Raw genomic sequence first — 25,081 nt, forward strand, 5'->3', positions numbered from 1 at the left:
CCCTAAAGATAAAACTAGACGTAACATGGTTTTATTTTGTTGCTCGTAGCGGGGCTTCTGTGCGCCATGCGCTTTGGATTGGAGCATCTACTGCCACTGCTGCTGCCGCTGCCTCTCCTCTGGATCCACCAAGCTCTGGCCTCCAATGCCGAAGGTACGCTTGCGTGGCCCCGCGATTTCTCTTCCTTGGGGAGCAATCAGGCTAAACGTTTTGTCAGGAAATGCGCTCGCGGAGCTCAAGAGCAAGCTGTGGGATCCCAAGAATGCGTTGAGATCTTGGGATGCAAACCTCGTCAATCCTTGCAGCTGGCTCTATGTCGACTGCGATAGCCAGCAGCGTGTCATCACAGTGTATGAGATTTGCATTGGTTGCTCGTCGCTCGCTGGAGACATTCTCTCTATCCTTGGTTTCTTGGTAGAATAGAACATTGTCGTGTGTGTGTGTGTGTGTGTGTGTGTGTGTGTGTGTGCCTCTTTTTAACTCTTCTTTTTTCTTTCTATGTGTGGGTGCTAGCTCGTGTCTTTGACTTTGATGATAATCTTTTTTTCTTGCCTGTCCAGAATGTTGGAGAAGCAAGGCCTCTCGGGGACTCTCTCGCCAGCACTTGCGGATTTGCCCAATCTGCAAAACCTGTACTTGGCTTTTGGATCACATGGTTTTGTTTTTAATGGCTCTCTTTTCCTCAGAAGGATGAAAGGGAATTTGATCTCGGGTTCTCTTCCGCCACAACTGGGAACACTGCAAGGTTTACTGAATCTTGACTTGTCTGCGAACAACTTCACTGGAAGCATTCCGTCAACGCTCACCAATCTTACGAGCTTAAGAACCTTGTAAGCCTTGGGAACTTTCTTCTTCTTCTTTTTCCTGTTAATCACAGCAACTTGGCTTTGCAGGCTTCTGAACAACAACAGCCTGACCGGAAGCATCCCTTCTACGCTCACTCTCATATCCAGCTTGCAGTTTCTGTATGTCATTTTCTCGTGTTCGTTATCCTGATCATTCGAATTCATGCAGAGACGTCTCGTATAACAACTTGAGTGGACCACTCCCACCCAAAGGGACGATCAGTGAGTTCAAGTGAGCAAACAATGCTTGCCTGTCTGATGTATGCCGTTTCTGAAGTCATTCCATGACGGCTAATGTCTTTCAACAGCTTGCTAGGGAATCCAGATCTCTGTGGTGCTAAGGTAGGAACGCCTTGCCCGGAGTCGATTCTTCCGAGCTCTAGAAGACGTGGTAAGCAAGTCTGTTCTTGGGATAACTTCTGCCTATTTCAATACCTGGACGCGTTGCAGGGCTTAACATTGGAGCTGTCATTGGTGGCATTGCTGCGGGGGCTCTGTTTTTACTGCTCTGTCCCTTGCTGGCTGTCATTGTGTGGAGAAAGCACCGTGGGCCAAAAGAGGTGTTTTTTGACGTTGCTGGTGCGCCTGTTTGCTTTTTTGTAAGCTATCTGATGCGCGGCTATCTTTTGTGCAGCGGAAAATGATCCTCATGCCACCTTTGGACAACTTAGGAAGTTTACTCTCAGGGAACTCCAAATTGCAACAGACAATTTCAGCGACAAGAACGTCCTGGGACAGGGAGGATTTGGGAAAGTGTACAAAGGCAGCTTGGAAAACGGCAAACTCGTTGCCGTTAAGCGCCTAAGAACAGACCAGAATATTTCAGCTGGAGGAGAACACGCATTTCAGACTGAAGTTGAGATCATTGGCTTGGCAGTCCACCGCAACCTACTTCGCCTTGACGGATTTTGCATCACTCCTTCGGAGCGGATCTTAGTCTACCCGTTTATGCCCAACGGGAGCGTTGCTTCCCGCTTGCGTAAGCTAAAAATCAACCATCTGTGCAGAAGCTAATCTTTGCGTCCACAGATGACACCACGGGGAGCAAAACGTTGGACTGGGAAACGAGGAAGCAAATCGCTCTGGGTGCTGCTCACGGTCTCCGTTACCTTCACGTACACTGCAGCCCCCGGATCATTCACCGTGACGTGAAAGCTGCGAACGTTCTACTGGACAAAGATTTCCTGGCGGTGGTGGGCGATTTCGGTCTTGCAAAGCTCATTGACACCAAGAACACACACATCACCACCAACGTCCGAGGGACTCCCGGCCACATTGCTCCGGAGTATCTGTCCACAGGCAAGTCGTCGGAGAAGACGGACGTGTTTGGATATGGAGTTTTGATGCTGGAGCTTATAACGGGGAAGCGGGCTTTCGATCTAGCCAGGCTGTTTGACGATGACGACGTGATGCTTCTCGACTGGGTAAGATTTATGGTGCTTGGCCTCGGACCAAACTTTCGCTTTGGTGCTTGCAGGTGAAGAGATTCCAGCAGGAAGGTAGACTGAGTGAGCTCGTGGATCCCAAGCTGAGGCACTCGTACCAGCCAAACGAAGTTGAGAAACTCACCCAGATTGCTCTGCTCTGCACCCAAGCGTCTCCCAGCGACCGTCCAAAGATGGTGGAGGTCGTGTCGATGCTGGAAGGGGACGGCCTCGCCGAGAGGTGGGAAGAGTGGCAAAAGGTTCAGGTGCTGAGAAGAGAAGAGGTGGATGTTGGCCACAAGCAGCTGGACGAGTGGATGATGATTCAGGGAGATTCCTCCAACTTGGAAGCGATTGAGCTCTCGGGTGCGAGATAGAATCCAGTTACGTTCTCCCAAGTTGATCTCCTCATCATGTAAAAAGGACGACATCGAGGTACAGATTGCAGGAATCATATAATAGGTGATTTTATGCTTGTCAAACAAAATCCAACCCTGCTTGGATTTTAAAAACTTTGTACACTTGGAAATACTAAATATTTACCAGTCTCTTCTTTGCAAATGTACACCTTATACTTACTTGTGCTTAGTTGTGGCTGCAGCCGTTTACATAGGGGGCGACATATGAGCGGCTGCGGCACTCCGCCTCTCTGCAGTGATATGAATCAGGAATTGATCGACCAACAACGAGAAATGATAGACGGACGTACCTCCCGCGGCCACGAGCTTCTCTACTCTCGCCACAATGTGCTTCCCATACGTATACTTCTTAAGCGCGTGTAAATGAACTTTGATACGAGTCAAAAGAATTTCCCTCTGGCGGTCGTCACAAATCTCCAGTACTTTCTGCACCACGTAGTTGGCAAATTGGTCCTTCATCATAGCCTGAAAAAAGGATGTATATGAATGGAGGGGGTCACAAATCTTTCTTTCCTACCTGCAAGGCCTCGTTCTCGTCCGTTGATCCCAGCATCTCGTTGATCAGAATTTGTCTTTCTGCCGGGCCCCCAAACTGAAGACACTTCTCGATAACATTTGATGCAAATTTATGCTGGCTCATTTGTACAATTTGTCCTGCTAGCTTAGTGATGATTTCGCTTCTCTCCGGCTGGGTTCCATGCTCCAACACATGCTAAAGAGACACAAAGAAAGACTTAGCTTACAGCACACCAGAGAAAGAAAGGAAATTAAAAAGGAAGAAAAGAAAAAGAAACACAACCAACCTGCACAACATAGTTCCCATACTGGTCCTGAGCAAGACTGCAAGTTGACCGCAGTATCTCTTGCATTATTCCTTGCTGCTTCTGTTCGTCTGTACAATGCTCAAGAACTCTCTGGGAAGAAAACGTAAAACAAAAACCAAAAAAAAAAAAACAAAACAATCGTCTCAAGTAACTTGAAACGACTCAAAACATGCCTCACCTGTATAACCCGGCATCCATACGGATGTGTTGAGAGAGCCAATACTTGACCATAAAACGCACAGATTATAAATTGGATGCGATCGGCAGGAACACATTCTATACACTTTTGAATGACGTGGTTTCCATTTTGATCACGGACGCACCGCATCACGTGACCATCCAGCTCGGAAACCAGTTGTGTTTGCTGATCCACGTCCACAACTTCGAGTGCCTGCGAGTTTCTTCAGCGTTTGACCAAAATAAAAATGAAAGATACCTTCTGAATGACACGGCAGCCGTACATTTGCAAGCTCAACGTCAGTACACGGCTGGGTAACTGCTGGGCAAGCTCCTTTCTTTGCTGTGCCGTTCCATGCTCAAAAAACTGCCAGGCTCTACGAAGTTACGACACGACGTACAAACAAAATGCGTGCCAAGCCTTCACCGATACCTTCTGAATAACGTAGTTTCCAAAGACATCCGTCATTAGCGCCACGGCTTGGGGGAAGACCTCCTGAAAAACCATAGCTTTGTCCTCGGCGGTGGCAGTCTCTAGCTTCTGCTGGATAAAGCGGCTTCCATGCTGGTCAGCACTGCAATGGACACACATTTTCCAAATGTAAAGAAGCTAAAGACCAGAGCTTGTACCTGAACTCCACCACGTGACCAGCAATGTCAGAGAGCTCAAATCTTCTGTTTTTGCTGTTTTTGAACTCCTCGAGCAGGAAAGACCCACGTGACTCGTCAGCGGGGTCGCTGCCTCCCGCCGATGGCCAACCCGCAGCAGTATAAGCGGTAGCAGCTCTTCCGGTGCTCGGAGACAAGCGCAAGTTTCGATCGTTGACGATCCGAGAAGTTGCGCCAACCGGCGAGCTGGGAAGTCCAGGACTTGCCAATGGAGAGTTGGGAAATGGCACGCCGAATCCCAGCCCAGGAGGACTGCCGTAAAAAGAAGTGGCCGGCGGAACACTCTTGTTCGGAATGGACATGGCCCTCGAGAACTGAGGCTTGGATAAACCACCCAGCCCGCTCAGCTGGTCCACGAGTGCGTCCGAGTGAGCAGCATAGCTCCGCATGTCCGCTGACAGTGCCGCTGCGGCGCGAGCGTCCTCGGACGCACGGAGGTATTGTAGATAGAGAGCGTCGTGAAGCGCAGTGGTCGATGAGGGAGCCTGTCCCGCCGCCGCAAGCTTGTAAAACTGGTGTAAGTCGGGGACACCTCCTCGGGCGGCGGCCACTGCGGACTCAAACGCCACCGGAGGGGCGGGATATCCCGGTAGCAATGGAGGTGGCAACATAGCACCGTTGAGCGGGTAGCCACCGAGGCCGTAGTATGGTGCATAGACTGATGCCGAGTGAAGGTTGTGATAGTATGGATTCCCCGCGGCGATGTAGGACATGGCGGCGGCAGCGGCGGCCGCCGCATACATGTTGGACGTTGCAGCAGCTCCTCCTCCTGGCTGTTGCTGCTGATTGACACCAGGAGGAATGGCACCAAACTTGACGTTGCCGTATGCTTGGTGGTGCTGTTGCTGCGAATAAGCCTGCGATCCATGATGCTGCGCTTGCGGCTGCTGGTGCTGCTGCTTCACACGTAATTGCTGCTCGGGAAATTCCAGATGCTGCTCCTCCTCGACAACGTCCGCGTTGTCGGATTTCATGGTTACGCATCCCGCAAGAGCAGCTGCAAGCTCCGACGAGGTACTAGACTCGGCTGCCTCTCCCACTGTCACGCTTGCATCCGGTGGAGGTGTCCGGTTGAGGGTGGTGGTGGAGGGAGAAGCATAAACGTCGTGAACGGGCACCTGCATTGGGGTGGCGGAGCGGGAGCCGATGCCAGAGCCAAGCTCACGTAAGAGTTGCAGGTCCAGGGAGGTATCCCCCGCGTCATCGTTTGCTGCCCGGCTCGAGGGTCGGGACAAGTTGTAAACAGGAGAGGGCGTCCTCGGGAAGTCCTCCTGCGTGATCAGCAAGTCCGTCAGCTTTGCAAACTAGAAGGTGGCCCCCAAATACCTGGATGAGATCGACGAGGCTCTTGGGCCGCCCAAGTCCCATGTCAAAGCCCGGGAGTCCATCGGCATCGGTGAAGGTGGCGGCTGCGGCGGTGGTGGTGGCGGGGAGGTGGCGGATGACATGGTGGTGTTGCTGTCCCAAGGAGGACGAGGAGACCTCTCCCTCGTCCAGCAGATCGTCGTCTTCCCTGTGCGTGGGGAGCGAAGAATGCAGCGGGTGCGGATTGGCGGAGAAGAGCGAGGAGCTGCTCGAGTCGTCAAACACAAGCTTGCTTCGAAGGTTGAGGCGCTGGGCGAGGCGCCAATTCTCCCACGACTTTACTGGCGGTGGGAGACGGGGATTCAGATTGACATGCGAGTGATAGTAAGCAAGATAAGCAGGGTCTGACCTGAGCTCCTGCTCCGTCTCCACCACATCCAGCAGCTGATCGCCATCCTGGGCGTGAGCGTGGAGCTCCAGCCGACCCAATTGGCTCAGCAGGCCGCCCAGCGATCCCTCCACGGTGGGCGGGGCGCTCTCGCTGCGGTGGAGCTGGACCTCGCCCCGCGCATTCCCCAGCCGCGACGCCGACGATCGCTCCCGGAGCAGCAGATTGAGCTCCTCGCACTCGCGGCTGCTACTCGAGGATGGAGCCCTAATGCCGCCGCCGTCCCCGCCCAGCCCCCCTGCCAGCACCCTGACAGGGCTCTCCGTCGCCATATCTCTGTCCAGTTTTCCCCTTTGCCTTGCTAGCTAGCTCGCGCGGCCACGGCCTAGCTCTAGTAGCGCCTATCTATCCAAGGAAGAACCACCCAAGAAATGTGGAACCAATTCTCCACACGGCGGCCATGTCGCGCCTCTCTTTTCTTCCTCCTCTCGCCTCTCCGCCTCTTCCGTGGGCGAGCGACAAACACAATAACAACAAGAGCAGAGAGAGCATGCGGGCAGCGCCCGTCCGATCGGCACTGCAACGGCCCAGATCCCTGCCGGCGCCGTCAAGCTCCGTCATGCCGCCGTCCGCGGATGCCCTAACGGCGGTCAATGCTAAAAGGTGCTCAGCTTGGACTTTAGCATAATTATTCCCGAAAGATGCGGAATATGCCCGGAGGTAGTACGAAATGGGGGAGTACCTAGCTAGAGCCTGGACACTGGTGGTGCTGGTAAATGCAATGGCGCCATACACACCAGTAGTGAGATACAAGTGTTGCCTGCCTGCCCAACTGGTACCACTACCACCCCTCCCCCGTACGGCCTGCCCCGTGCGCTGGTGTTGCTCGGCCAGGCCCCATCTGCTTTTAATTTCTTTTCACTTCACCTGATAGATACACTTTCCCCCGCTACTGTAGCTTGGCGAGAGGGGGAATGCCATTCCATTAGGGTTGCAAGGGATTTGGCAGAGGCGATCGCGCGCAAGGGATGATGCAATCCAGCCACCAGCCGCCGCCGAGCGATGTCCATCAGCAGCAGCAGCAGCAGCAAAGCCCGAGAGGAGGAGGAGGAGGTATGACACCAAAGCTCTCCCTTGTTGGCCACTACGCATCCCCCGCGGCGGCGGCAACCTGCCATGGATTCTCCATTCTGGGAGCTCTAGAACCCCAGGCCCCTCCGCCGCCGGCTCACCATCACCACCACCACCACCACCAGCAGCCTCCGCCCCCGCCGCTGCCGCAGCATCAACCGCATTTCCACCACCAGATGCCCGCTCCCCAAAACGCCTTCCAGAATCTCCTCCACCAGGGCTTCCTTCTCACCGCCGGCCAGCAGGGCTACAATCTCCAGCTCGCCGCCCCTCAGCAGGTCCTCCAGGGCCTCATGGAAGACCTGATCAAGCTCAGTCCCCCCGGGAGCCCGCCAATAGAAGGCCGTGGTGGTGGCGGCATCCACCCCCAGCAGCAGCAGCAGCAGCAGCAGCACTACACCCTCGTCTCCCTGCTGGAGCAAAAGACCGATCAGCTCCAGGCGCTGGTTCACTCGCTATCGCAGGCCAGCCAGCACAACGGCGGCGTCGTCCAGGCCCATGCAGCCATGACTGCCGCGCGGATCGCTTCCAACATATCGCAGCTTGCTCTCGCCGTCATTGGGGTCCTTCCCAACGCGCAGCCCTCGCCGTGCCTGCTGCCCGACATGCAATTGGGTGCTCCACTCGGCTTCAACACCCTGGCCGCTCCCACTCCCGCCGCGGCCGTCCGGAATCCACTTCCGGTGGTGGAGCATCGCCAGCAGCAGCCGCAACCGCAGCAGCCCCAGGCGCCGCAGCAACAAGATTCGCCCTGTCAGCCCCACGCTTTCAACCTGGAAGCCATCCATCAGCCACCACTTGCGAGCAAGGCCGTGGTGGTGGCGGAGAGAGAAAGTGAGGCAGCGGCGCCCCCAGCAGCCGCAGCACCACCTCCACCTCCACCACCCCCGCCGGCGGCGATGGAAGATTGCGGCGACTCAGGGGCGGGGTCCAGGGACGACGACGACGGCGACGACGCGGAGGACCTTGTGCCTGGCTCCTACGATCTCGTGGAAATGAACGCAGTGGAGATCCTCGCGGAGCACACGCACTTTTGTGACAAGTGTGGCAAAGGTTTCAAGCGGGACGCCAACCTGAGAATGCACATGCGCGGGCACGGCGAGCAGTACAAGTCGCCCGCTGCTCTGGCGAGGCCGGATAAGGTTGCCACGGATCCATCGCTGCTCCGGCCCAGGCGCTACTCGTGCCCGTACGCCGGATGCAAGAGGAACAAGAAGCACCGCAAGTTCCAGCCGCTCAAGACGGTGCTGTGCGTCAAGAATCACTACCGGCGGAGCCACTGTCCAAAGTCTCTCACCTGCAGCAAGTGCAAGAGCAAAAAGTTCTCGGTGGTGGCGGACCTTAAGACGCACGAGAAGCACTGCGGCCGGGATAAGTGGCAGTGCTCGTGTGGCACCACCTTCTCCCGGAAGGACAAGCTGCTGGGGCATATCAGCTTGTTCCAGGGCCACACGCCGGCGCTGCCTCTCCACGAGATCGCGGAGGCGTCTCCGGCATCGGCTTCAACTTCGGCAGCAGCGGAGCAAGGCAGCGTTGGCGGGGACGAGCAGCAGCGCGCGGAGTAGCTCCATCACGCAGGTAAGCAAATGCGATTGTTTCCAGGCTTATAACCTCTTTGCTTTTGTGCAGGGCTTTTCTTTTCAGCTGCTCGTAGTGACGACTAAAAATCATCTAAATGCAGGTGCGTGCGTGGCTGCTTGGTTTGAAGCTTGTCGTGGTATAGGAGTGCTGTATATCTAGTTAGAATGGAGGAGATGCAAGGAGGATAGAACGTTAGAGCACGAGAAGTTACCTGGACCTGGAACTCATCCTCCTCGCCTTGTACTGGATGCACCTCTATCCAGCATCTTTTATAGGTAGCGTCGTCCTCCATACAGATAGGCAGGCAGTGTGTGCGGCTACAGGGAATGAATGCCGGAGGGTATCGTAACTGTCACTCGTTCCAGACAGTTGGTTTAGTTAAAACTAGATTGCTCATGTGTTCATGTGTTCATGTGAAGGGGAAACCATGGCCTCACCACCGGCGCTTGAGTGAGTGAGTGTGTGTGTTTTGTGTGTGTCTGTGTGTGTGTCACCAAGTATGGGCCAGAGCCACGGGTGTGGGCTCTCAAGTTGGCAGCTATGCGCAATGCTCAAGGACAATGGGCAGAGGTGGCGTCTGTACACGGCCATCGTGGAAGGCGACTGCGTGGCCGTGGAGCAGAGCGCAAGCATGTCGCCAAAGCTTGTGACCAAGGCGCTCTTCTTTCACAGCCGCCTCACTCCGCTGCACGTCGCGGCCATGGCGGGCCAAGTCGACGTAGCTGCACTGCTCATCCACAAGGGAGCCAGCGTCAACTGTAGCAGCTGCAATGGAGGACAGGTACTTTGTGTCTCTGACGCTCTCTCTTACCAGGAAAACCAATATGCTTTGCCTTGCCTGCTTGCAGACTCCACTCATGCTCGCCTCCAAGTCGGGAAAGCACGACTGCGTCGATTATCTCATACAGCATGGCGCGAATGTATGTAACAAGCGTCTTCCTCGTTTCTTTCCTTCAGTGCCCGTCTCCCTGACTTGCTTCATCTTCAGGTGCTCTTGTTTGACACATCTCATTCCAGAACCTGCCTTCACTACGCTGCTAAAGCCGGTCACGTCGACTGCATCCACAGGATTCTGTTGGCAGCGAAATGTGCTCCAGTTGCCGAGTCGTGGTCTGTCTTGTCCGCAGCTAGAGAATAGAATCTTGATTGACATGGATGCAGGAAATTCGTCAGGTTTGTGAACACGAGGGACTCCAAAGGTGTCACGGCACTACACCTGGCCGCCAGAGGAGGCTCTGTGAGGGCGCTTCAGCTGCTGCTCGACAGTGGAGCTCTGGTTTCTGCCACCACCAGCAACACTGGCAATGGGTGAACTATCCTTTGAATTATCATCGCAACTCACGAACTGGCCAACATAACTTGAATTGCTCAGGTCCGGCCACGGAAGCACTCCGCTGCATTTTGCTGCTCGTGGGGGCTCTCTAGAGACTGTGCAAGAGCTACTCGCCTGGGGAGCCGATCGCAGCCAGAGAGATGTTACCGGGTATGTTGTGGGTTTCCGCTTCACTGCCTTGTGACATGTTTCTCTTTTGCAGATACACTGCTTACGGGATTGCCAGAAAGCACAACAACGCGTCCTGCGCAGCGCTCTTGGATCCGAGCGTTGCAGAGCCTTTGGTGTGGCCATCGCCGTGCAAGTTCATGAATGCTTTGGATACCAACACCCGGAGCTTACTCGAAAAGGTGCTGGAGCAGGCCAACCAGGCGAGGGGGCGGGCTCACAGAAAGAGTGCTACTGAGAGTGAGATCGTCAATGCCATCATGACTGATGACGACCAACAATTGGAGCAAGTGAGTAACTCTAGTGGCCGTCCATAGCTATAAGAAGACTCATCCATTTCCATTATCTTAGGACAAGAAGGGCAGCACAGACAGCTGCTGCTGCATCTGTTTCGAGCACCGGTGCAACATCGAGCTTCACAAGTGTGGCCACCAAATGTGCGCGAGTTGCATCCTCACGCTCTGCTGCCACAACAAGCCCAACCCCGCCATACCATTCTCTCCGCCGCCAGGCTGCCCCTTCTGCAGGACGCCTATAGAGCGCATAACTCTCGTGAGCCAGGTCGCATACTAGTAGCAAGTGAGCTTTGGGGTGCTGGTCCCGAAAGGTGGCGGACATTCTGTCCTACCAGGTGAAGTAGAGGAAGCGATTGAAGCGGGGGTCGAGGTGGTGGTGCCGTGGCCGCTGAGTCAGAGGCGTGAGTAGCACACCCAGGGACGCGGGGACGTAGACCCAGGCAGGCAAGCGGTAGCCACAGTGTCCCATCAGGTCTACATTGTTCATGGATCACATGAGGAACAATATTGCGAGGGGATTCCACTGTGGCGAGCGGTAGAGCCAGAGGGTGACGAGGGAGTAGAAGGTGGTGATGCAGCATGCGATGTCCAGGGCGTCGCCGTAGGTGGTGCCAAAGCGGTGAGTTCGCCACTGTTGTCGTGGTGCCGCCTGTGGATCCTCCGGTATGCGCTCTTGGAGCGGTGGAGGAGCGTGTGCACCAGCCAACAGTGTGCGTCGTGAAGAACCATGACAGTCCAGGTGAAGAGGATGTGAAGGTTAGCATCACGGGGCCGGGTCCGTATGGTGTGATCCAGCGCCTTTGATTCCAGCGTCTTGAGAAGATAGAACCATGCATGCTCTAGCAGTGCGTGAAGGCTGGCAATCACTAGTCCTCCTAAAATCCCCACACAAACCGAGCTTGCGAACTCCCCTTGCGTCGTCATTCCCTTGCCTGGTTAAGGTAACACTCAAAGTTGTCACTTTCCATGCATGCGCTCGGCGACTATACAACTGCATGGTACTTGATCTTCGTGTTTCCAACCTCGCGCTTCTTGTTATCCGCCTCGTATTCCGTGTAGGAGCCTTGAAAATACGTAACCTGTGTTCGTACCGGCTGTTATGCAAACCGACCATGGTGCCAAGAGGCAAAATCTTACTGTGGAGCCTCCTTCAAATGCTAGGATGTGCGTTGCAATGCGGTCCAGAAACCAGCGGTCGTGGGATATAACGATGACGGAGCCTGCCAGCGTTGGTGTCAGACACCCAGAGGCAATGTGTCTACCAAGCAAGCTCACCAGCGAAGTTGTGGATGGCCTCCTCGAGAGTTCGGAGAGTATCCACGTCCAGGTCGTTGGTAGGCTCGTCCAGCAAGAGGAAGTTACCACCACATTTGAGCACCTTGGCCAGATGGAGTCTGCGTAAAAAAGATGAAGCAGTGATGAACACGAAAAACGCAAAGTGCACCTGTTCCTTTCCCCGCCTGACAAACTTCCAACAAGTTTCTGCTGGTCCGCGCCTTTGAAGTTGAACCACGATAAGTAGGCTCGAGCACTCACTTTCCTCTCCCCTGGTGCAAAAACAAGGAAGGCGCAGTGGAGGAAAAGACGTGTGCGTCCTCTTACCGAGAGTAACCTCGTCATCTCCATCACTGATCTCCTGAAACACCGTCCTTCCCGGAGTCAGGCTTTCTCGCGACTGGTCTACGTACAGAGGGACAACCGTCTCCCCAATCCTCAGGCGGCCACTGTCCGGGGACTCCTACCAAGCACAGGATGCAGTAAATACACATGACGGACGGTTATGTTATCAAGTTACCTGACCAATCAACATACGGAACAAGGTGGATTTGCCAGTTCCATTTGCCCCTATAACCCCAACCACACCTGAATGGAACACAAACCTTGTTCGTCGGCAAACTCTGAGAAGGAGAAGTTCTCACCTGCAGGGGGGAGCGAGAAAGTGAGATTTTCAATCAAAGTGCGGCCTCCAAGATCTTTACGTAGATTCTCTGCTTCCACCACCAGATTTCCCAGGCGAGGCCCCGGAGGTAAATATATTGACTGCAGCTTTTCGGCTTTTTCATGTTCTTTCGCCTTCTGCAGGAGTTCCTCATAGGAGCGCTCGCGTGCCTGTTGCCAGGGAAAGAAATGCCCGTCAGGAGATTTCAAATAAAGCAAAGTGCTGCTGAACTCACTCACCCGTCCCTTCTTCTGTTGTCCTTTGGCCTTCTGTCTGATCCACTCAAGTTCCCGAGCTATAGTACGCTTGAGTGCGGTTTGCTCTTTCTCTTCCACCGACATACGTTTTTCCTTAACAATACAATAGCAATCACAACAGGCTCGGATGAAAGATTAGATTGTATTTACCTTTGCTTCTAGCCATGCCGAGTAATTACCTTCGAAGGGAATGCCTTGTCCCCTGTCCAGCTCTAGTATCCAGCCAGCAACCTGTGCCAATACATTACATTAAAATCTGTTCATTGGAAGACGAGAGAAGAAAAGAGACATTATCCAGGAAGTATCGATCATGTGTGACTGCAACAACCGTCCCTTTAAAGTCTGCAAGATATTGTTCAAGCCAAGCAACTGCCTCTGCGTCGAGATGGTTTGTTGGTTCGTCCAGAAGTAAAATATCCGGACTCTAGAGAAGAACATAGCCTTTTTTGAGTTTGTGATATGATATCAAACACCATACTTCTACCTGGAGAAGGAGACGACATAAAGCCACACGACGTAGCTCTCCACCGCTCAAGTTGGCGACAAAAGCATCTGGAGGCGGACACTTGAGAGCACTAAGTGCCCGCTGCGAGAAACCAAACCACATTTGTCACCAAAAGAGCTGCAAAAACAGACCAGTACCTCCAGCCGACGATCGAGTTCCCATCCGTTGCATGCATCCAGTGCATCTTGCAGTTTTTCCATCCTTGACATGAGCTTTTCCATACCACCAGTGCCGGTTGCCATATCTGCACTCACCTGGCATTCAGTATGATGGTAAAAACAAGAAAGCTTCGAAGACACCACGGATTTTACCTGCTCGAAGTCCGAAAGTAGTTTCCTAGTTTCGGAGAGAGCAGGCTAGAAAATAAAAAACATCAAGACGAAGTTCACGCAAAGTCGCAGAGAAAAGACAGCGAACCTCTATGTTTTCCATCACTGTTGCTCCATCGTCTAGCAATGGTTCCTGCGCTCATCACATGCAAGAGGAGACAACTGGGAAAACAGAAAATGAGTGTGCGCGCACCTGAGGCAAGTAGCCGAGTTTGAGGTTGCGATCGACAGAGACATCACCGTCGTAATTTTTATCGACTCCCGCTAAGAGCTTGAGTAGCGAGCTCTTGCCTGAGCCATTGGAGCCCAGGATACCAATCTTAGCACCCATGTACATTCCCAGGTTGATGTTTTTCAGTATTTGTTTTCCCATTGGCGTCACCTGGACGGATTCAACATACCATTTGGCAAGAACAAATAAGAGAAAGCAAGCGTACCTTGCCCACGTTCTGGAGGCTGAAAACCACTCGTCGCGTCTCTTTGGCATACGCAGACGAGGATGGCGACTGTGGTGACGATTTGGCGTCATTGCCCTTTGTGCCGCTGCTGCTACTTCGCTTGGATTTCTTTGCCATGCACCACACCCTCCTGCGAGTTTCATCAACTGACCTCCATCGCCGCCGCCACGTGACGCTGCTCCTGTTTGGCATGGTCCGAACGGGATTGAAAATGGGAATGCAGGAGCTCTCATTCCCGTAAATTCTAAACACTAGCGGCATGGCCTCCCAGCACAACCTATCTTACACGATATTTTTATTTTTATTTTCGTGGCTCGAACCTCAAGCTTATTTGTAGAATTTAACTAGCCACCACAGCCGCCACAGCCACCGCAGCCACCGCAACCCCCTCCATCGCCACCATCACCACCACCCCCACCATCCCCGTCACCATAGCTGCTAGACGTATCCCACACTCCTAAGCCTGTGTAGTGCACGTTTGAGGCCCGAGTACGCTGGAAGCCTGGCAAAAAAAATCATGCATTAGTTGCTCTGCCTTAGATCGATCATGTGTACCATTGTCATAATATGTGGTCTTGTGCTTCAACTTGAGTCCTAGCTCTTTGAGTGAGATGGATACAGTCGTCGACAGAAGCAACACCAGGAGCACATTCTCGTACGATCAATCTGCACCATGCAACAACCCAAATACTGAGATCGATAAGTCAGGTTGCATAATAAGCACTCGCCTGCATGTGACCCACGTCCAAGTCGAAAAGAGCGGTTGCAATGCCTTCGGGCTCGTCTCGTGTATATCTCACCATCGTCATAAAGCCCGGATCATACAAAAAACCAAGTTGAGGCTTACGACCTGGTACTAGAACAAAGTCCTGTTCGCGACAAGACACTCTTCCACTCGAATCAGACTCTGTTTGGTACACTCACTTACCGGACAATCTAATCTTGTCCTCACATCAAACTGCGGCCACCACTTCGATTCCTTTCGATATCTGGAGATGGTCAGAGTTACTGCACCATCTAGCAGAGACCAGCTCCTGGAGTTTGCTGTTTTCTCAAGCGGAAACGCTGATCCGATGACCTCACCTTACGATTGACAGCATACAACATGAAAGCTTGCAGCTGTAAGTTGCTTCTTACCAGAAACGTCTGGAACATAAAGACTGTTTCGATCATGGACGTGCACAAACTTCCGGACACCATGATGAACGTGAACAAACCTCTGTGCTCTGGGTGGTTTTCTCTTTATCAGAGACGACGCTTGACCGTGCCTGGGACACGAGCAGCAAACTGGTCAGGATCAGGGACGCAACTTCATTTAAAAAATCCTTACTTGTAGCGGACAACATACGACTCACAGTTTGTATGATCAAGGATACACTTTGTCAACCATATGTCTCCTCTGTCATCTTTGGTATCTCTGGTTTTCACACTTCTCAGGAAAAATTGGCCAGTCACAGGGGGAGTCATAGAAGCCACGAGTTGCAGAGATGTTGGCTTCCTTGTGTTTTGTAGAGGAAACCAACCACTGATCGAGTGCATCTCCGACATCATAACCTGTTGCCAAGTTATTCTCAGATGTCCCAGCACCGTATAGGAGCCGCTGTAAGGCTTGAGCTCCAGGATAACACCTTGGGTTGATAAATCAGTTTCAAAGTCCCAGATTTTCTTTGAAGAGTTGAAATCGTGAAATTTGAACGATGATGCTAATAGAGAATTTAGTGGTGAAATGGCAAGCAAATGGTTGAACTCTCTGGGTTCTGCGTAACTCTCAACTTCCCGGACAGACATGTGCACCTGCAGTCAATATACATTTTACCAGAGGAAGAAAAAGAGAAGAGAAATGTCACCTGAAAAATCTTTCTCTTGGCCAGCGTTGCTTGAAGATGAGCCCAGGACCTCGAGCACTCGGCAAGGCTTGATCCTAAGACACGGACGGAGGTGGTACTTATGAGCGTTAGGGGTAACGGTGGTTCACCTCTGTACATGCAACCTGCTTTCTCATACGTAAGTCCATACGTCTCTTCCCACAGAGAACGAGTTTGTGTATATCCCACGTCGAGCTTTCCTCCAACTTCTCTGTTGTTGACAGAATCGTCGTGTTCCAAATCTCTTCCCAGCACTCTCACCATGTCGCACTCATACTTGACGGAACAAAGTTGATGCGTGTGCCACATCAAGTCGATGTCATAAGTAGGAACGAAAAACTTATCCTCTCCCTGAGTTCTTTTCAGATGCAGAAACCCTTTATAACGCTTCTCTGCGTCGCGCAAGAATCCTCTGTCCTGATAATGTGGTGCAGAGACCTGAAACGAAGAAAGGTGTTTGCCTGGATAGAAAAAGTGATAAAACATCAAAACCTGGTAAATAAATGATTTCTGTCTTTTAACTGCATCCACAAGGTTGTACGAAATCATTGATTTCCCGGATGAGTAGCTTGAGCTGCCTGTGGACATGAGTTCACGAAAATTATAAGGTTCATCCGGATATAATGATGTCCAAGCATCCCTGCTTTTACGATAGTGCTCCATAGAGTTTTTACGTTTAAGACGTGCATCGATAACTTTTCCAAACAGCTTTCTGCAGTCGCTAGCATACTGAACCTGTTCACTAGAAACTTTTAAAAACAACAAGCTGGTGACAGGGATGATGCTTACAGGTTTCAGTCGATGGCAATGCCAGATTAACGCACAATCGAGAGGCGGGATCAGCTCTGACGAAGAATTTGCCAATGGAAGCCAACAATACTCGTACCTGTACAGACAGAAAGGTAGCTAGACAAGAGATGAAGGAAGTCTACCTTTCGATTGCTCGCCTCAGAATCTGTGTACTGAATAGCCAAGGATTGGAGTGTACCTTGGCTACGAATCCTAAGTGATACTCAGCCTCGGAAACCAGATCGAGGCTGAATTGAACATTCTGAGCCTCGAGCCAGTTTCTTTTTTGAACCTCCTGCAGAGACAGCATTGTTGTATCTCTGAGCGCTCCCAAGTTGATGGATATAATGAGGAAAGTAGCTCACCTCAAGAACACGCCTTGCCAGCCGGACAAAGTTCAGCACTTTCTGTTCTACTTCGCTCAAGTCAACACGAAGTTTGGAAAAAATCAAATGCACGGAAAGGTCCTGGCTTCCCATTTCAACACTTCATATATAGAGTAGAGTAGTCCCAATCAAAACACACTGCATAGCTATCAATGACGGGCAGCTCCAGGTTGAGCCCAGTCCATGCTCTGTAGAAACACCACAATGGTTACAAAGAACAAGACAATGTACAAGACGTTCTGTCCAATGAAGCCCATCAGTTGTTCCATGAATGAAGGCTGTTTAATGATACTTCTCTTGACTTTGTTGTTTTTGAAATCCTCCACCAAAGCCGATATCTGCCCACCCATTTCCACTTCATTCTCCGATACCTCCGCATGCAAGCGCTGCTTAAAGGACATTGGCTAAGTTTTTGAAACAGCGTACGCAAATAACATACCGTGTAGAAATACGTCTTGCCGTCCCAAACAAGCACTTTTGATGCGTAAAAGATGTCAGCGAGAGGAGAGGAAGAGTTGAGCAGTGCAAAAAGCATCTCGGGGTGCTCCCGAGCCAGTTCTTTCATGTGGTTGAAAACTCCAGCACCTGTAACAATGGCCAAGACAACTGGCCTCCCATCCGCCTTAACAAGCTCCAAGTTGTCATACGTCAAGGTTGTCACCGGAGGCAAGAGGTTATGCCTCACGAACGAGGCCAAGCCCTCCCCTGCTAGAAAAGAGCGTCCAGGGAGGGTCAAAGGTCGCAGAAACAGAAGGCTCGTACCTTGGAAAGGCCCGTGGAACACAGCTTGTTCGTTCATGGAGGCGTGCTGAACAAGCAAAGCTGGAAGCACCGTCAGCCCGTAGTCACTTGAAAGCAAATCCAACTCTGATGCCGAGCTTTCTTGATCAACTGTAGCAAACCATGCTCTCAGTCTGTGTTCTTGTGCTAGCTCAGCCAGTGTAGGAACCTCCACTCCAAAGCCGACGAAGACAGGGAGCTTATCGCCCGCCCGCTCCAAAAACTGCTTGACAGCTGATGGAGACTGTAGAGTCGAGAGAGGAGGTGCCAGCATCCTTCTCAGGTGCGCCACCATGAGCTCGGCTTTGTGTGGGCCTCGGTAGTCCGTGTGAATTCCATCCACGAAGAGCTTCAGAGTTGGATACTCACTGCGTCCACCACACACTCCTAGTAAGTAGAAGAAGGAAGCTCGCTCGCACAATTACTTGATCTTGTATCTGGATGCGATGGCCGTGAACTTGTCGACGTTGATCTTGGCGAGCGTCAGCTCCTCGGGCTCACTCGCCAGCTGCGAGGCCGCCTCGTCCAGCTGATGGTAGCATTGTGTGAGAGGCAAAAGGAGCAAGGCAGGGGTACCTGGGGAGAGAGTGCATTGCAATGCGAGCACCAGGGTGCGTAGAAATCGACGAGGATGTTGCGGCACTCGGAGATGGCTGCATCGAAGTTGGATCCGTCCAGCTCCACCACTGCTCCCCGCCGGCACAGCCGCCCCTCGTCGTGCTCCGCCGCCACCAGCAGCAGCAGTGACAAGATCGCCCACAACATTGCCCTAAACAAATGGAAATGGAGGAACCATCACCTCCTCCTGCCTACTATGCCGGTGGTGACTATGGCGGCGACGAGACGCTGGGGATGCGGCTGGTGGACACCATGGCAGGCTTTGCGAGGCGGCTGTGGACGTCGTCCTACACGGTGCTTACCGTGGATCTCAGGAGGGCCTCCATCACCTACGACGGCCCCCCTCTCCTCAGGAGGCGCCGCCGCCAAGTAACACGAAGCAGGAGCTCGTCGCCGCCACCGTCTCACCGCCGCCTGGTGTCGTCCGGGCATGGCTACCTCGTCAACGAACGAGACGCAGAGAGCAGCGGCGGATGGGCTGACGGGGTGGAGGCAACCAGGGCTCAAGCTCGTCTCAAGGTGATGCAGGTAGGATTTGGATGAAGATGCCACCACATTTTGTTTTACTGCGGTCGTGGATTCACCAGGTGTGGGAGCTGAGCACGCGTAAAGAGACTCCGGATCCCTGGCGGCTCAACCTGGGGATCGGCGGGGAGTTTGAGGTGGACAAGGGAGAGGTGAAGCCCAAGCTCAGGCTGCGAGCCAAGCATGCATCGCTACACCTCCTCCCGCTGCCCGCGATTGAGCTGCGCCGCAAATGGCCTCTGCCACCCTCCTCCTACACACACCTCGGGATCGATGTTCGCTGCAGGTGTGTGTTGTCGCATCGCATGCACATCTAACTCCCCTCTGGAGCGCAGAATACCCCTCGCTAGCCCCGACAAAATGCTGGACCCGGCCTCCGGCCCTCGCCTCATGGTGAACGTCTACAACATCGGCGGCACTGGCATTCACTTCACTCCAGGGGGTACGTTTACGACATGCCTCTCCATTTCCTGCTCGACCAACCTGTTTGCTTCCCTGTTTCCTCTGAACTTTGCCAAGGTCTCTTGTTCGAGGACAACGTCATAGAGCTGGGCAGATTCACGAAGATGCGCGTGGCGGCGGCCCTCGAGTTCCCACGGGAATTGCCATGGAGTGAGGAGGAGAGGCCCTTCAAGTTGGAAGTTCGTCGAGTAGGGATCAAAGCTAGAACACTCTGAAACGAAACCGGGACTGTAAAAAACAGCGGAATAAAATAAGAAGGAAAAAAAAAAAAAGAAAAATTGCCATCAAAATGGAAATTTTCTAGGCGCACGCCATAGCTGGCACAGCTTCCGTTTGAGTCTTCTTGGCAGCGCCGTGTTTCTTGGTGACAAACCTGAAACACAAGCAGATTAATGACAGTCTAGACTACTCGCGACTCAAAAAGGAACAGGCTTACCTGAAGAAATCCCTCCAGAGCAATTCAAAGACAAGCCACTGCATTCCGGAGTCACCGCTAGCTGCTGAAGATGGCGCTATAGATGTTGGTGTTGGCTTTGGTACCAATCTGCACATTTCCAAGTGATAAGTCGCTCGCACTACTTGCAACCAGGCTATCAAGGACGAACCTGCTAGTTGTCTTTTTCAAGTCCTCAAACATCTTCCGGGGGGAGAGGCAGCCCATTGCCAACCATGGCGATATCTTAGAGGAGAAGTTGGCCCCGTAAATGCTGTTCTCCTTACCGCCCTTGGATGGTGGCGGTGAAACCAAGGAGAAACTCTTTAATCTCTTGAGTGCCTCCACCTCACCGCCGATCATTCGATTTCGCTTGTGCTTCTCCTGCTTTCACCACAAAGTTTTGGCACACAATCAATCAAACACGGTGTCATACCTGCCCTGCAGCAGAAACGGGGCTGAGCCCAAGCTCTTGCAGGCTGGGAATGTCTCCTGCTTTCACGTCACCCTGCGATGGAAGTCCCTTGAGCTGCTTGGGAGCCTCAGTCGCCGCTCGAACCTGGACGTCCTTGACCTTGTCGCGGAAGCCTCCATAGTTGGAAGGCATGTCCTCCACCTTGAAGGGCAGGTCATCGACGTGAAAGAGCGTGCTTCCCCAGAAGAACTTGACGTCTACATTCTGGTCCTTGAGTGCAGACGTAACTTTGTCTTCCATGCCCAGCTCCTCGCTCGACACCTCCTGATGTGCGTACAGCCCGTCGGCTCCCACAGCTTTGGCGATGGTGGACAAGACCTCCACCGGGTTGCCAATCCTCACCACCAGTTCCGAGCCCCGCTCCCTCAGGTTGTCCCGCAAGTTGGCAACGCACTCGACGAGAAACTTGGCCCTGTATGGCCCCGTCTTATCGAAACCGGACGCGGACTTGCCATAGTCCTTGGGGTCGAAGCAGTAGACGGGGATGACAGACAGTGACTCCTTGTTTGCGGCGGCCAGAGCTTCATTGTCGTGGACGCGAAGGTCGTTCCTAAACCACACAATGGACGCACGTCTCATGCCGGCACCAGCTGCCGGGTTGCCATACCTCCTGCCCGACCTCGGCAGCATCTGGTAATCCGGAAACGCGGTGGCGGAGCTGCAAATCTTGCTGGCGCTGCTCTGCTGCTGCTGCTGCGGCTCCACATCCAACCCAAACTTGAGCTTCGAAGATGGCACCACGGGAATTGGCGAGTTGGCCTTCTTCTGCGAAGGGAGATTGGCAGGAGGCTTAGCGAGCAGCTTGCGAGGTAAAACCCCAACTTTGGAGGAGAGCGGCATCAGCGTGTTGAGCGCCAGGGACAGCGAGGCTAGGTTGCCGCAAGGAATGAAATGCCGCTGCGCCGGCCTGTCTACTACCTCGCTGTGCAGCTCCACCTCCAGCTCCTCCGGTGGGGGCGCGGCACCCAATGTGGCATGAGCAATGGAGCTGGAGGAGAGATTGGCGTCCATGATGAGCTCCAGATCCACGAGGCCATCGCCATCCGCAGCGTTCGCCATTCCTCCACCACAAAGCAACCACTGCGGGCTTTTGCGATAAACCCTAGAACCGTACGCGAAGTAGTGGATAGAGTGGTGTGGCCACTTGTGAATATCGGCCATGAGTCCCATGGCCACCATTCTTTTTTCTTCTTAATTTCTCCATAAAATTATAAAATTAGGGCACACGGAGGAGAGCGTCGCGTCTGTCCCTTGAGCGCTCAAGGGCCGCGCCCGCGCCATTCTTTCCTTTCTTCTCTCGCGACTCGCTTCTCGGAATTGGGTTGGATCCATCCCCATGGCGACTGGCGACAACATGACTGTAGGAATCAAGTGCTTGTGCGTGGGCTAGCTAATAAGTCAGTAGAAGCTCTGTAGAGCAGCAGCGTGCGCGGGTAAGATTGTGGTAGCTAGTTCGTCAATGAGTCGAGCAGGAATGATGGAATGTCAGCTGGGAATGGTCAATTGTTGGGGCAAAGCAATAGTGACACTGCTGCTGCCCTCTCATGCTAGATGAAGCCTCCGCCTGATTCTCTCCCCTCCAAGACCAAAATGCCGGCGTCCGCGGTGTGCACCAAGCCCGAAGATCTGGTGGAGAGCCTCAGCTCGCTCGACACCAGCGCGCGGCTCAAGGCGCTCCGGGACGTGAAGAACCAGATAATTGGCAACAAGACCAAGAAGCTGTCCTACATAAAGCTGGGAGCTGTTCCAAGAGTTGTGGAGATCCTTGCCAGTGACACCGACATTCCACTCCTGGTCCAGTCGGCTGCCGCGGTTGGGAGCTTCGCATGTGGAACTGACGCTGGCGTCAAGGCTGTGCTCGACAGTGGAGTACTCCCCCACTTGCTCAGGATGCTCTCCAATGGCAACAACAAGGTAGCAGTGCCACTCCACCGTCGCCTGCCACTGTCCTCTAAAACTAACTCTCTTTCTCTTTGCTTACGTTCCAGGTCGTCGAGGCCAGCGCCCGGTCTCTCAAGATGATATTCCAATCCACGCTCGCCCCCAAAAATGACATGTTCCAAGGCCGGAGGATCGACCTCATTCTAGCACTCTTGAACAGTGGCAACGAGAACGTGTCCGAGGTTGCTGCCAGTGTGTTAGCCCGATGCTGCGAGACCAGCGAGCACCAGAAAGCACTGGCCGACGCCGGCTGCCTGCAGAGCCTGGTTTTCCTTTTGTCCGGGAGTCCCAAGAGAAAAGAGGCCGCTCTGGATGCATTGGCAGCACTTACAAGAGGTAACCCGGACACTTCTGCTGCATTGGCCGCCACTGGTGCCGTCTCCACCATCATCAGGACGATGAAGGACAAGTCACCCAGGGCACGCCTGCTAGCCTGCATGTGTCTTTCGAATATCGGCAGAGCTTGCCATAACAACTATCAGCAAGAGTGGGACATTCGAAAGAGTATTCTCTCGACGGTTGGCAAACTTATTGACGAGAACGGCCAAGTAGGTGAAGAAGCACCGGGAGTTTTGGCAGATTTGGTTGCGAACAACGAGGAGCTTCAGAAGACAGCCTTCGATTTTAACATCATCGAAAGACTTGCCGAGGTTCTTCAAAGAAGCTGTGTTCCAGAGAAACAGCTGGAAGGAGTTCTCATGGCACTCGCCGAGTTGTGCTCTCGGCTGGAGGATAGTCGGAGAAAGCTCCTCGAGCTCCAGGCATGCTGTTTTTTACTTTCCAGTGAACAATGTATCTAACTTACCTTTCCTGGCAGGCACAGTGCTCCATTGCAATGGCTTTGGGACATGAATCAGAAGGAGTTCGAATAGCTGCCTGCGCTTGCATCAAGAGCATCTCTCGGTCTGTCAAGGTACTCATCCTTTCCTCTCCTTTTTGCTCTCTTGTTTATGGTAATTGTACTGAACTAAATTCACTCGCAGAATTTACGTACAACTTTGACCGATGAGCGATTGGTGTGGCCTCTCTTCAGGCTGCTCAATGATCCGTCCCCGGCAGTCCAGGCATCTGCTCTAAGTGCCGTGAGCAACGTTGTGCTCGACTTCACACCACATAAAGCAGTGTTTTTTCAATGCGGTGGTGTTAGCCAACTTATCCAGCTAGCGTTATCCATGGAGCCGATGCTCAGGCTGAATGCAGTTTGGGCTCTGAGGAACCTTCTTTACTTGGCAGACATGAGCGTCAAGGAGAAAGTAATGAGGGAATTGACCGTGTCAACACTAGTCGACCTGGTTTGTGGTACTCCACACGCCGTCGTACCCGTATTGAAGCTGTCATACTGATTACTTGCCTTTTCTGCTTACAGATTCCGAGGAGATGGTACAAGAGCAAGCACTGGCCTTCGTTCGGAACTTAGTGTATGGCAGTGTCGCCTCCGTGCAACAGATATTTGCGGCTGACGCTGCTATATTGCATGCCGTGGAGAGACAGCTTTGTGTTGCAACTCGACCCGAAATATGCACACAGGTCCTGTTCATACTTGCTTGACTTCTCTGTGCTAAGATTTCCATGGGTGTTGACAGGCACTATATGTCCTGAGTAACGTTGCTGCAGGCAACGAATACCACAAGGATGCTGTTATGGACTTTGTTGCTCCAGCTTTGACTGGCGACCGCAGTGTATCGATCCTTATCAAATTTTTGCTGGACATGAGCAACCCGCAACTTCGTGTTGCCGCAGTCTGGTGTATATCAAACTTGAGCTTCCCCGAGAGTCCTGGGGTTGGCACTCGAGTGGCAAGGCTTCGGGATGCTGGCATTCAGCTGCAACTGCAGAAAATGTTTGACGATCCATGCACAGATGTGAAGGTAATCGTTTTTTTTTTTTTTTTTGTTTTCCTTTCTCGGCTGACTTTGAGTTTTTCCAATCCAGGATCGCGTAAAAACAACAATGGAGCAGTTTTTATGTACTGACCAAATGACGTGATTGCAACATCTGTATGACACAGCCGGAACAAGAGAAGCTGCTGCATCGTGTAAAATAGCCGTCGCAATAAACTTTGATGGTGCAGCTCGAACACCGGGCAAAGTGTAAGCTGCCGACTTCACCCCAGTGCGGTAAGCATAGCCAATGAGTTTCGAGCGAAATTGGTATCACGCTCGCTTTTGATCGCAGGTTGTTAATTTTTTTTCGCACGGTTTTCTTACAATATATTTGTTACTGCCTCGATCAATGGACAGAGTTCAGGTTTTTCTGTATCATATAGAACTGAGTAGGGATGATTCAGGCGCTGACTTTAAGCCATAGCTCATGGCGCTCAGTGTTGGCGGCAAGGCGCAAGCTTTACTGCTGCTCTAACGGAGCGGCAAACAGGGATGCCAAGGTAACTGGCTGAACCTCTGCAATTGGGCTGATAAGAAGTTTTTGAGATGTAGGTGAAACTGCGGGCTGCTCCATGGAGTTGTGGCGTGGTGGGTAGCACGATGATAATCTACTTGGGTGGATTACACGTTCCGCTCAGCTACAGTGGCCTTTCTATCGTCTCAACTATGCTAAGCAGCGACTGTGGGCTTGATCCCCAGGTGAAGGTAAACATGAACTGCTGTGTTTCCAACTTTCATAGCGCGTGCTCTCTTCTGTTTTGTTTTGTACAGGCAATTTCCTTGGTCGTGTTGCAGAGTGCTGAATTGTGCGGGGCGGTCTGGCTTATTGAGTCGAGCATCAGGCAGTTTGATACTAGACTGACGTGTATGAGCTT

At 52.7% G+C, this 25,081-nt stretch overlaps 10 protein-coding genes across 16 annotated transcripts; 5 read left to right on the top strand and 5 right to left on the bottom strand.

The window, feature by feature from the left end:
- The first annotated feature begins 6 nt into the window (after nucleotides 1-6).
- Nucleotides 7-2,818, top strand: LOC9653095 (LRR receptor kinase BAK1). Of its 2 annotated transcripts, XM_024683262.1 has the most exons (11): nucleotides 7-154; nucleotides 219-351; nucleotides 562-633; nucleotides 688-831; nucleotides 895-966; nucleotides 1,016-1,078; nucleotides 1,155-1,237; nucleotides 1,297-1,425; nucleotides 1,481-1,825; nucleotides 1,876-2,270; nucleotides 2,324-2,818. In XM_024683262.1, exons 1-11 carry the CDS (start codon nucleotides 67-69, stop codon nucleotides 2,645-2,647), a joined length of 1,848 nt encoding a protein of 615 aa, XP_024539030.1. In that variant the 5' UTR covers nucleotides 7-66; the 3' UTR covers nucleotides 2,648-2,818. The 2 variants fall into 2 exon arrangements, with proteins under 2 accessions (XP_024539030.1, XP_024539029.1); XM_024683261.1 differs by having other exon boundaries at nucleotides 562-831.
- On the bottom strand, nucleotides 2,722-6,687 carry LOC9653096 (pumilio homolog 1). Of its 2 annotated transcripts, XM_024683260.1 has the most exons (10): nucleotides 6,074-6,235; nucleotides 5,686-6,005; nucleotides 4,321-5,630; nucleotides 4,124-4,265; nucleotides 3,950-4,057; nucleotides 3,692-3,904; nucleotides 3,493-3,603; nucleotides 3,207-3,401; nucleotides 2,980-3,154; nucleotides 2,722-2,919 (listed from the first exon to the last, which is right to left on the bottom strand). In XM_024683260.1, the coding sequence occupies exons 1-10, from the start codon at nucleotides 6,117-6,119 to the stop codon at nucleotides 2,876-2,878; spliced, it is 2,664 nt and encodes an 887-aa protein (XP_024539028.1). In that variant the 5' UTR covers nucleotides 6,120-6,235; the 3' UTR covers nucleotides 2,722-2,875. The 2 variants fall into 2 exon arrangements, with proteins under 2 accessions (XP_024539028.1, XP_024539027.1); XM_024683259.1 differs by having other exon boundaries at nucleotides 5,686-6,687.
- Nucleotides 6,688-6,737: 50 nt separating this feature from the next.
- LOC112349148 (protein SENSITIVE TO PROTON RHIZOTOXICITY 1-like) lies at nucleotides 6,738-9,160 on the top strand. Its single transcript, XM_024682958.1, has 2 exons — nucleotides 6,738-8,761; nucleotides 8,813-9,160. The coding sequence occupies exon 1, from the start codon at nucleotides 7,081-7,083 to the stop codon at nucleotides 8,746-8,748; it is 1,668 nt and encodes a 555-aa protein (XP_024538726.1). The 5' UTR covers nucleotides 6,738-7,080; the 3' UTR covers nucleotides 8,749-8,761; nucleotides 8,813-9,160.
- A 95-nt stretch (nucleotides 9,161-9,255) lies between these two features.
- On the top strand, nucleotides 9,256-11,467 carry LOC9653097 (E3 ubiquitin-protein ligase XB3). 2 transcript variants are annotated; one of them, XM_024682961.1, is made up of 7 exons: nucleotides 9,256-9,545; nucleotides 9,613-9,684; nucleotides 9,753-9,874; nucleotides 9,926-10,072; nucleotides 10,137-10,247; nucleotides 10,300-10,555; nucleotides 10,617-11,467. In XM_024682961.1, exons 1-7 carry the CDS (start codon nucleotides 9,264-9,266, stop codon nucleotides 10,836-10,838), a joined length of 1,212 nt encoding a protein of 403 aa, XP_024538729.1. In that variant the 5' UTR covers nucleotides 9,256-9,263; the 3' UTR covers nucleotides 10,839-11,467. The 2 variants fall into 2 exon arrangements, with proteins under 2 accessions (XP_024538729.1, XP_024538730.1); XM_024682962.1 differs by having other exon boundaries at nucleotides 9,938-10,072.
- LOC9653098 (energy-dependent translational throttle protein EttA) lies at nucleotides 11,461-14,327 on the bottom strand. The gene is made up of 16 exons (XM_024682957.1): nucleotides 14,029-14,327; nucleotides 13,785-13,973; nucleotides 13,680-13,724; nucleotides 13,574-13,618; nucleotides 13,400-13,516; nucleotides 13,242-13,343; nucleotides 13,047-13,181; nucleotides 12,908-12,988; nucleotides 12,740-12,850; nucleotides 12,481-12,670; nucleotides 12,357-12,424; nucleotides 12,164-12,299; nucleotides 12,006-12,108; nucleotides 11,837-11,955; nucleotides 11,699-11,781; nucleotides 11,461-11,640 (listed from the first exon to the last, which is right to left on the bottom strand). Exons 1-16 carry the CDS (start codon nucleotides 14,308-14,310, stop codon nucleotides 11,545-11,547), a joined length of 1,902 nt encoding a protein of 633 aa, XP_024538725.1. The 5' UTR covers nucleotides 14,311-14,327; the 3' UTR covers nucleotides 11,461-11,544.
- A 7-nt stretch (nucleotides 14,328-14,334) lies between these two features.
- On the bottom strand, nucleotides 14,335-17,959 carry LOC112349147. Of its 2 annotated transcripts, XM_024682956.1 has the most exons (13): nucleotides 17,852-17,959; nucleotides 17,529-17,797; nucleotides 17,069-17,475; nucleotides 16,847-16,998; nucleotides 16,704-16,800; nucleotides 16,407-16,649; nucleotides 15,897-16,352; nucleotides 15,380-15,843; nucleotides 15,187-15,317; nucleotides 14,978-15,132; nucleotides 14,778-14,918; nucleotides 14,605-14,715; nucleotides 14,335-14,551 (listed from the first exon to the last, which is right to left on the bottom strand). In XM_024682956.1, the coding sequence occupies exons 3-12, from the start codon at nucleotides 17,180-17,182 to the stop codon at nucleotides 14,644-14,646; spliced, it is 2,025 nt and encodes a 674-aa protein (XP_024538724.1). In that variant the 5' UTR covers nucleotides 17,183-17,475; nucleotides 17,529-17,797; nucleotides 17,852-17,959; the 3' UTR covers nucleotides 14,335-14,551; nucleotides 14,605-14,643. The 2 variants fall into 2 exon arrangements, with proteins under 2 accessions (XP_024538724.1, XP_024538723.1); XM_024682955.1 differs by having other exon boundaries at nucleotides 15,897-16,649.
- Nucleotides 17,239-18,634, bottom strand: LOC9653328 (protein disulfide-isomerase 5-2). Its single transcript, XM_024683065.1, has 4 exons — nucleotides 18,446-18,634; nucleotides 18,328-18,398; nucleotides 17,529-18,237; nucleotides 17,239-17,427 (listed from the first exon to the last, which is right to left on the bottom strand). Exons 1-4 carry the CDS (start codon nucleotides 18,632-18,634, stop codon nucleotides 17,239-17,241), a joined length of 1,158 nt encoding a protein of 385 aa, XP_024538833.1.
- On the top strand, nucleotides 18,623-19,853 carry LOC9653329. Its single transcript, XM_002978076.2, has 4 exons — nucleotides 18,623-19,015; nucleotides 19,075-19,298; nucleotides 19,348-19,454; nucleotides 19,532-19,853. Exons 1-4 carry the CDS (start codon nucleotides 18,647-18,649, stop codon nucleotides 19,687-19,689), a joined length of 858 nt encoding a protein of 285 aa, XP_002978122.2. The 5' UTR covers nucleotides 18,623-18,646; the 3' UTR covers nucleotides 19,690-19,853.
- Nucleotides 19,690-21,496, bottom strand: LOC9653099 (blue-light photoreceptor PHR2). Of its 2 annotated transcripts, none has more exons than XM_024682960.1 (4): nucleotides 20,344-21,496; nucleotides 20,080-20,291; nucleotides 19,911-20,018; nucleotides 19,690-19,847 (listed from the first exon to the last, which is right to left on the bottom strand). In XM_024682960.1, the coding sequence occupies exons 1-4, from the start codon at nucleotides 21,439-21,441 to the stop codon at nucleotides 19,775-19,777; spliced, it is 1,491 nt and encodes a 496-aa protein (XP_024538728.1). In that variant the 5' UTR covers nucleotides 21,442-21,496; the 3' UTR covers nucleotides 19,690-19,774. The 2 variants fall into 2 exon arrangements, with proteins under 2 accessions (XP_024538728.1, XP_024538727.1); XM_024682959.1 differs by having other exon boundaries at nucleotides 19,704-19,847; nucleotides 20,080-20,294.
- Nucleotides 21,497-21,612: 116 nt separating this feature from the next.
- Nucleotides 21,613-24,581, top strand: LOC9653330 (armadillo repeat-containing protein 8). 2 transcript variants are annotated; one of them, XM_024682964.1, is made up of 8 exons: nucleotides 21,613-22,299; nucleotides 22,371-23,084; nucleotides 23,141-23,236; nucleotides 23,307-23,622; nucleotides 23,690-23,850; nucleotides 23,907-24,191; nucleotides 24,256-24,440; nucleotides 24,499-24,581. In XM_024682964.1, the coding sequence occupies exons 1-7, from the start codon at nucleotides 21,934-21,936 to the stop codon at nucleotides 24,307-24,309; spliced, it is 1,992 nt and encodes a 663-aa protein (XP_024538732.1). In that variant the 5' UTR covers nucleotides 21,613-21,933; the 3' UTR covers nucleotides 24,310-24,440; nucleotides 24,499-24,581. The 2 variants fall into 2 exon arrangements, with proteins under 2 accessions (XP_024538732.1, XP_024538734.1); XM_024682966.1 differs by having other exon boundaries at nucleotides 21,613-22,296.
- Nucleotides 24,582-25,081: the final 500 nt, after the last annotated feature.

This window comes from Selaginella moellendorffii, unplaced genomic scaffold (genome assembly GCF_000143415.4).
Source record: "Selaginella moellendorffii unplaced genomic scaffold, v1.0 SELMOscaffold_36, whole genome shotgun sequence".
Lineage (NCBI taxonomy): Eukaryota > Viridiplantae > Streptophyta > Lycopodiopsida > Selaginellales > Selaginellaceae > Selaginella > Selaginella moellendorffii.

What these genes read in the sequence shown, in the direction of transcription:
- LOC112349147 (XM_024682955.1), bottom strand. Translation starts at nt 17,182, where the DNA reads ATGGGAAGCCAGGACCTTTCCGTGCATTTGATTTTTTCCAAACTTCGT. An exon ending in CCAAGAGAAAGATTTTTCAG is followed by an intron (nt 15,844 to 15,896) that starts GTGACATTTCTC and finishes TATTGACTGCAG; the next exon opens with GTGCACATGTCTGTCCGGGA. An exon ending in TCGTATGTTGTCCGCTACAA is followed by an intron (nt 15,318 to 15,379) that starts GTAAGGATTTTT and finishes CTCGTGTCCCAG; the next exon opens with GCACGGTCAAGCGTCGTCTC.
- LOC9653330 (XM_024682964.1), top strand. Translation starts at nt 21,934, where the DNA reads ATGAAGCCTCCGCCTGATTCTCTCCCCTCCAAGACCAAAATGCCGGCG. An exon ending in GAAAGCTCCTCGAGCTCCAG is followed by an intron (nt 23,085 to 23,140) that starts GCATGCTGTTTT and finishes CTTTCCTGGCAG; the next exon opens with GCACAGTGCTCCATTGCAAT. An exon ending in ATCCATGCACAGATGTGAAG is followed by an intron (nt 24,192 to 24,255) that starts GTAATCGTTTTT and finishes TTTCCAATCCAG; the next exon opens with GATCGCGTAAAAACAACAAT.
- LOC9653097 (XM_024682961.1), top strand. Translation starts at nt 9,264, where the DNA reads ATGGGCCAGAGCCACGGGTGTGGGCTCTCAAGTTGGCAGCTATGCGCA. An exon ending in GCAGCTGCAATGGAGGACAG is followed by an intron (nt 9,546 to 9,612) that starts GTACTTTGTGTC and finishes GCCTGCTTGCAG; the next exon opens with ACTCCACTCATGCTCGCCTC. An exon ending in GCTCCAGTTGCCGAGTCGTG is followed by an intron (nt 9,875 to 9,925) that starts GTCTGTCTTGTC and finishes ACATGGATGCAG; the next exon opens with GAAATTCGTCAGGTTTGTGA.
- LOC9653328 (XM_024683065.1), bottom strand. Translation starts at nt 18,634, where the DNA reads ATGTTGTGGGCGATCTTGTCACTGCTGCTGCTGGTGGCGGCGGAGCAC. An exon ending in GCAATGCACTCTCTCCCCAG is followed by an intron (nt 18,399 to 18,445) that starts GTACCCCTGCCT and finishes TGCTACCATCAG; the next exon opens with CTGGACGAGGCGGCCTCGCA. An exon ending in GCAAGACGTATTTCTACACG is followed by an intron (nt 17,428 to 17,528) that starts GTATGTTATTTG and finishes ATGGGTGGGCAG; the next exon opens with ATATCGGCTTTGGTGGAGGA.
- LOC9653329 (XM_002978076.2), top strand. Translation starts at nt 18,647, where the DNA reads ATGGAAATGGAGGAACCATCACCTCCTCCTGCCTACTATGCCGGTGGT. An exon ending in CTCGTCTCAAGGTGATGCAG is followed by an intron (nt 19,016 to 19,074) that starts GTAGGATTTGGA and finishes TGGATTCACCAG; the next exon opens with GTGTGGGAGCTGAGCACGCG. An exon ending in CATTCACTTCACTCCAGGGG is followed by an intron (nt 19,455 to 19,531) that starts GTACGTTTACGA and finishes AACTTTGCCAAG; the next exon opens with GTCTCTTGTTCGAGGACAAC.
- LOC9653096 (XM_024683259.1), bottom strand. Translation starts at nt 6,384, where the DNA reads ATGGCGACGGAGAGCCCTGTCAGGGTGCTGGCAGGGGGGCTGGGCGGG. An exon ending in GCCTCGTCGATCTCATCCAG is followed by an intron (nt 5,631 to 5,685) that starts GTATTTGGGGGC and finishes CTGATCACGCAG; the next exon opens with GAGGACTTCCCGAGGACGCC. An exon ending in ATGGGAACTATGTTGTGCAG is followed by an intron (nt 3,402 to 3,492) that starts GTTGGTTGTGTT and finishes GTGTCTCTTTAG; the next exon opens with CATGTGTTGGAGCATGGAAC.
- LOC9653095 (XM_024683261.1), top strand. Translation starts at nt 67, where the DNA reads ATGCGCTTTGGATTGGAGCATCTACTGCCACTGCTGCTGCCGCTGCCT. An exon ending in TCTGGCCTCCAATGCCGAAG is followed by an intron (nt 155 to 218) that starts GTACGCTTGCGT and finishes ACGTTTTGTCAG; the next exon opens with GAAATGCGCTCGCGGAGCTC. An exon ending in GGGACGATCAGTGAGTTCAA is followed by an intron (nt 1,079 to 1,154) that starts GTGAGCAAACAA and finishes GTCTTTCAACAG; the next exon opens with CTTGCTAGGGAATCCAGATC.
- LOC9653098 (XM_024682957.1), bottom strand. Translation starts at nt 14,310, where the DNA reads ATGCCGCTAGTGTTTAGAATTTACGGGAATGAGAGCTCCTGCATTCCC. An exon ending in TATGTCGTCTCCTTCTCCAG is followed by an intron (nt 13,182 to 13,241) that starts GTAGAAGTATGG and finishes GTTCTTCTCTAG; the next exon opens with AGTCCGGATATTTTACTTCT. An exon ending in GACAACAGAAGAAGGGACGG is followed by an intron (nt 12,671 to 12,739) that starts GTGAGTGAGTTC and finishes CCCTGGCAACAG; the next exon opens with GCACGCGAGCGCTCCTATGA.
- LOC112349148 (XM_024682958.1), top strand. Translation starts at nt 7,081, where the DNA reads ATGATGCAATCCAGCCACCAGCCGCCGCCGAGCGATGTCCATCAGCAG.
- LOC9653099 (XM_024682959.1), bottom strand. Translation starts at nt 21,441, where the DNA reads ATGGCGAACGCTGCGGATGGCGATGGCCTCGTGGATCTGGAGCTCATC. An exon ending in CCGTTTCTGCTGCAGGGCAG is followed by an intron (nt 20,295 to 20,343) that starts GTATGACACCGT and finishes TTGTGGTGAAAG; the next exon opens with CAGGAGAAGCACAAGCGAAA. An exon ending in TTGAAAAAGACAACTAGCAG is followed by an intron (nt 20,019 to 20,079) that starts GTTCGTCCTTGA and finishes GGAAATGTGCAG; the next exon opens with ATTGGTACCAAAGCCAACAC.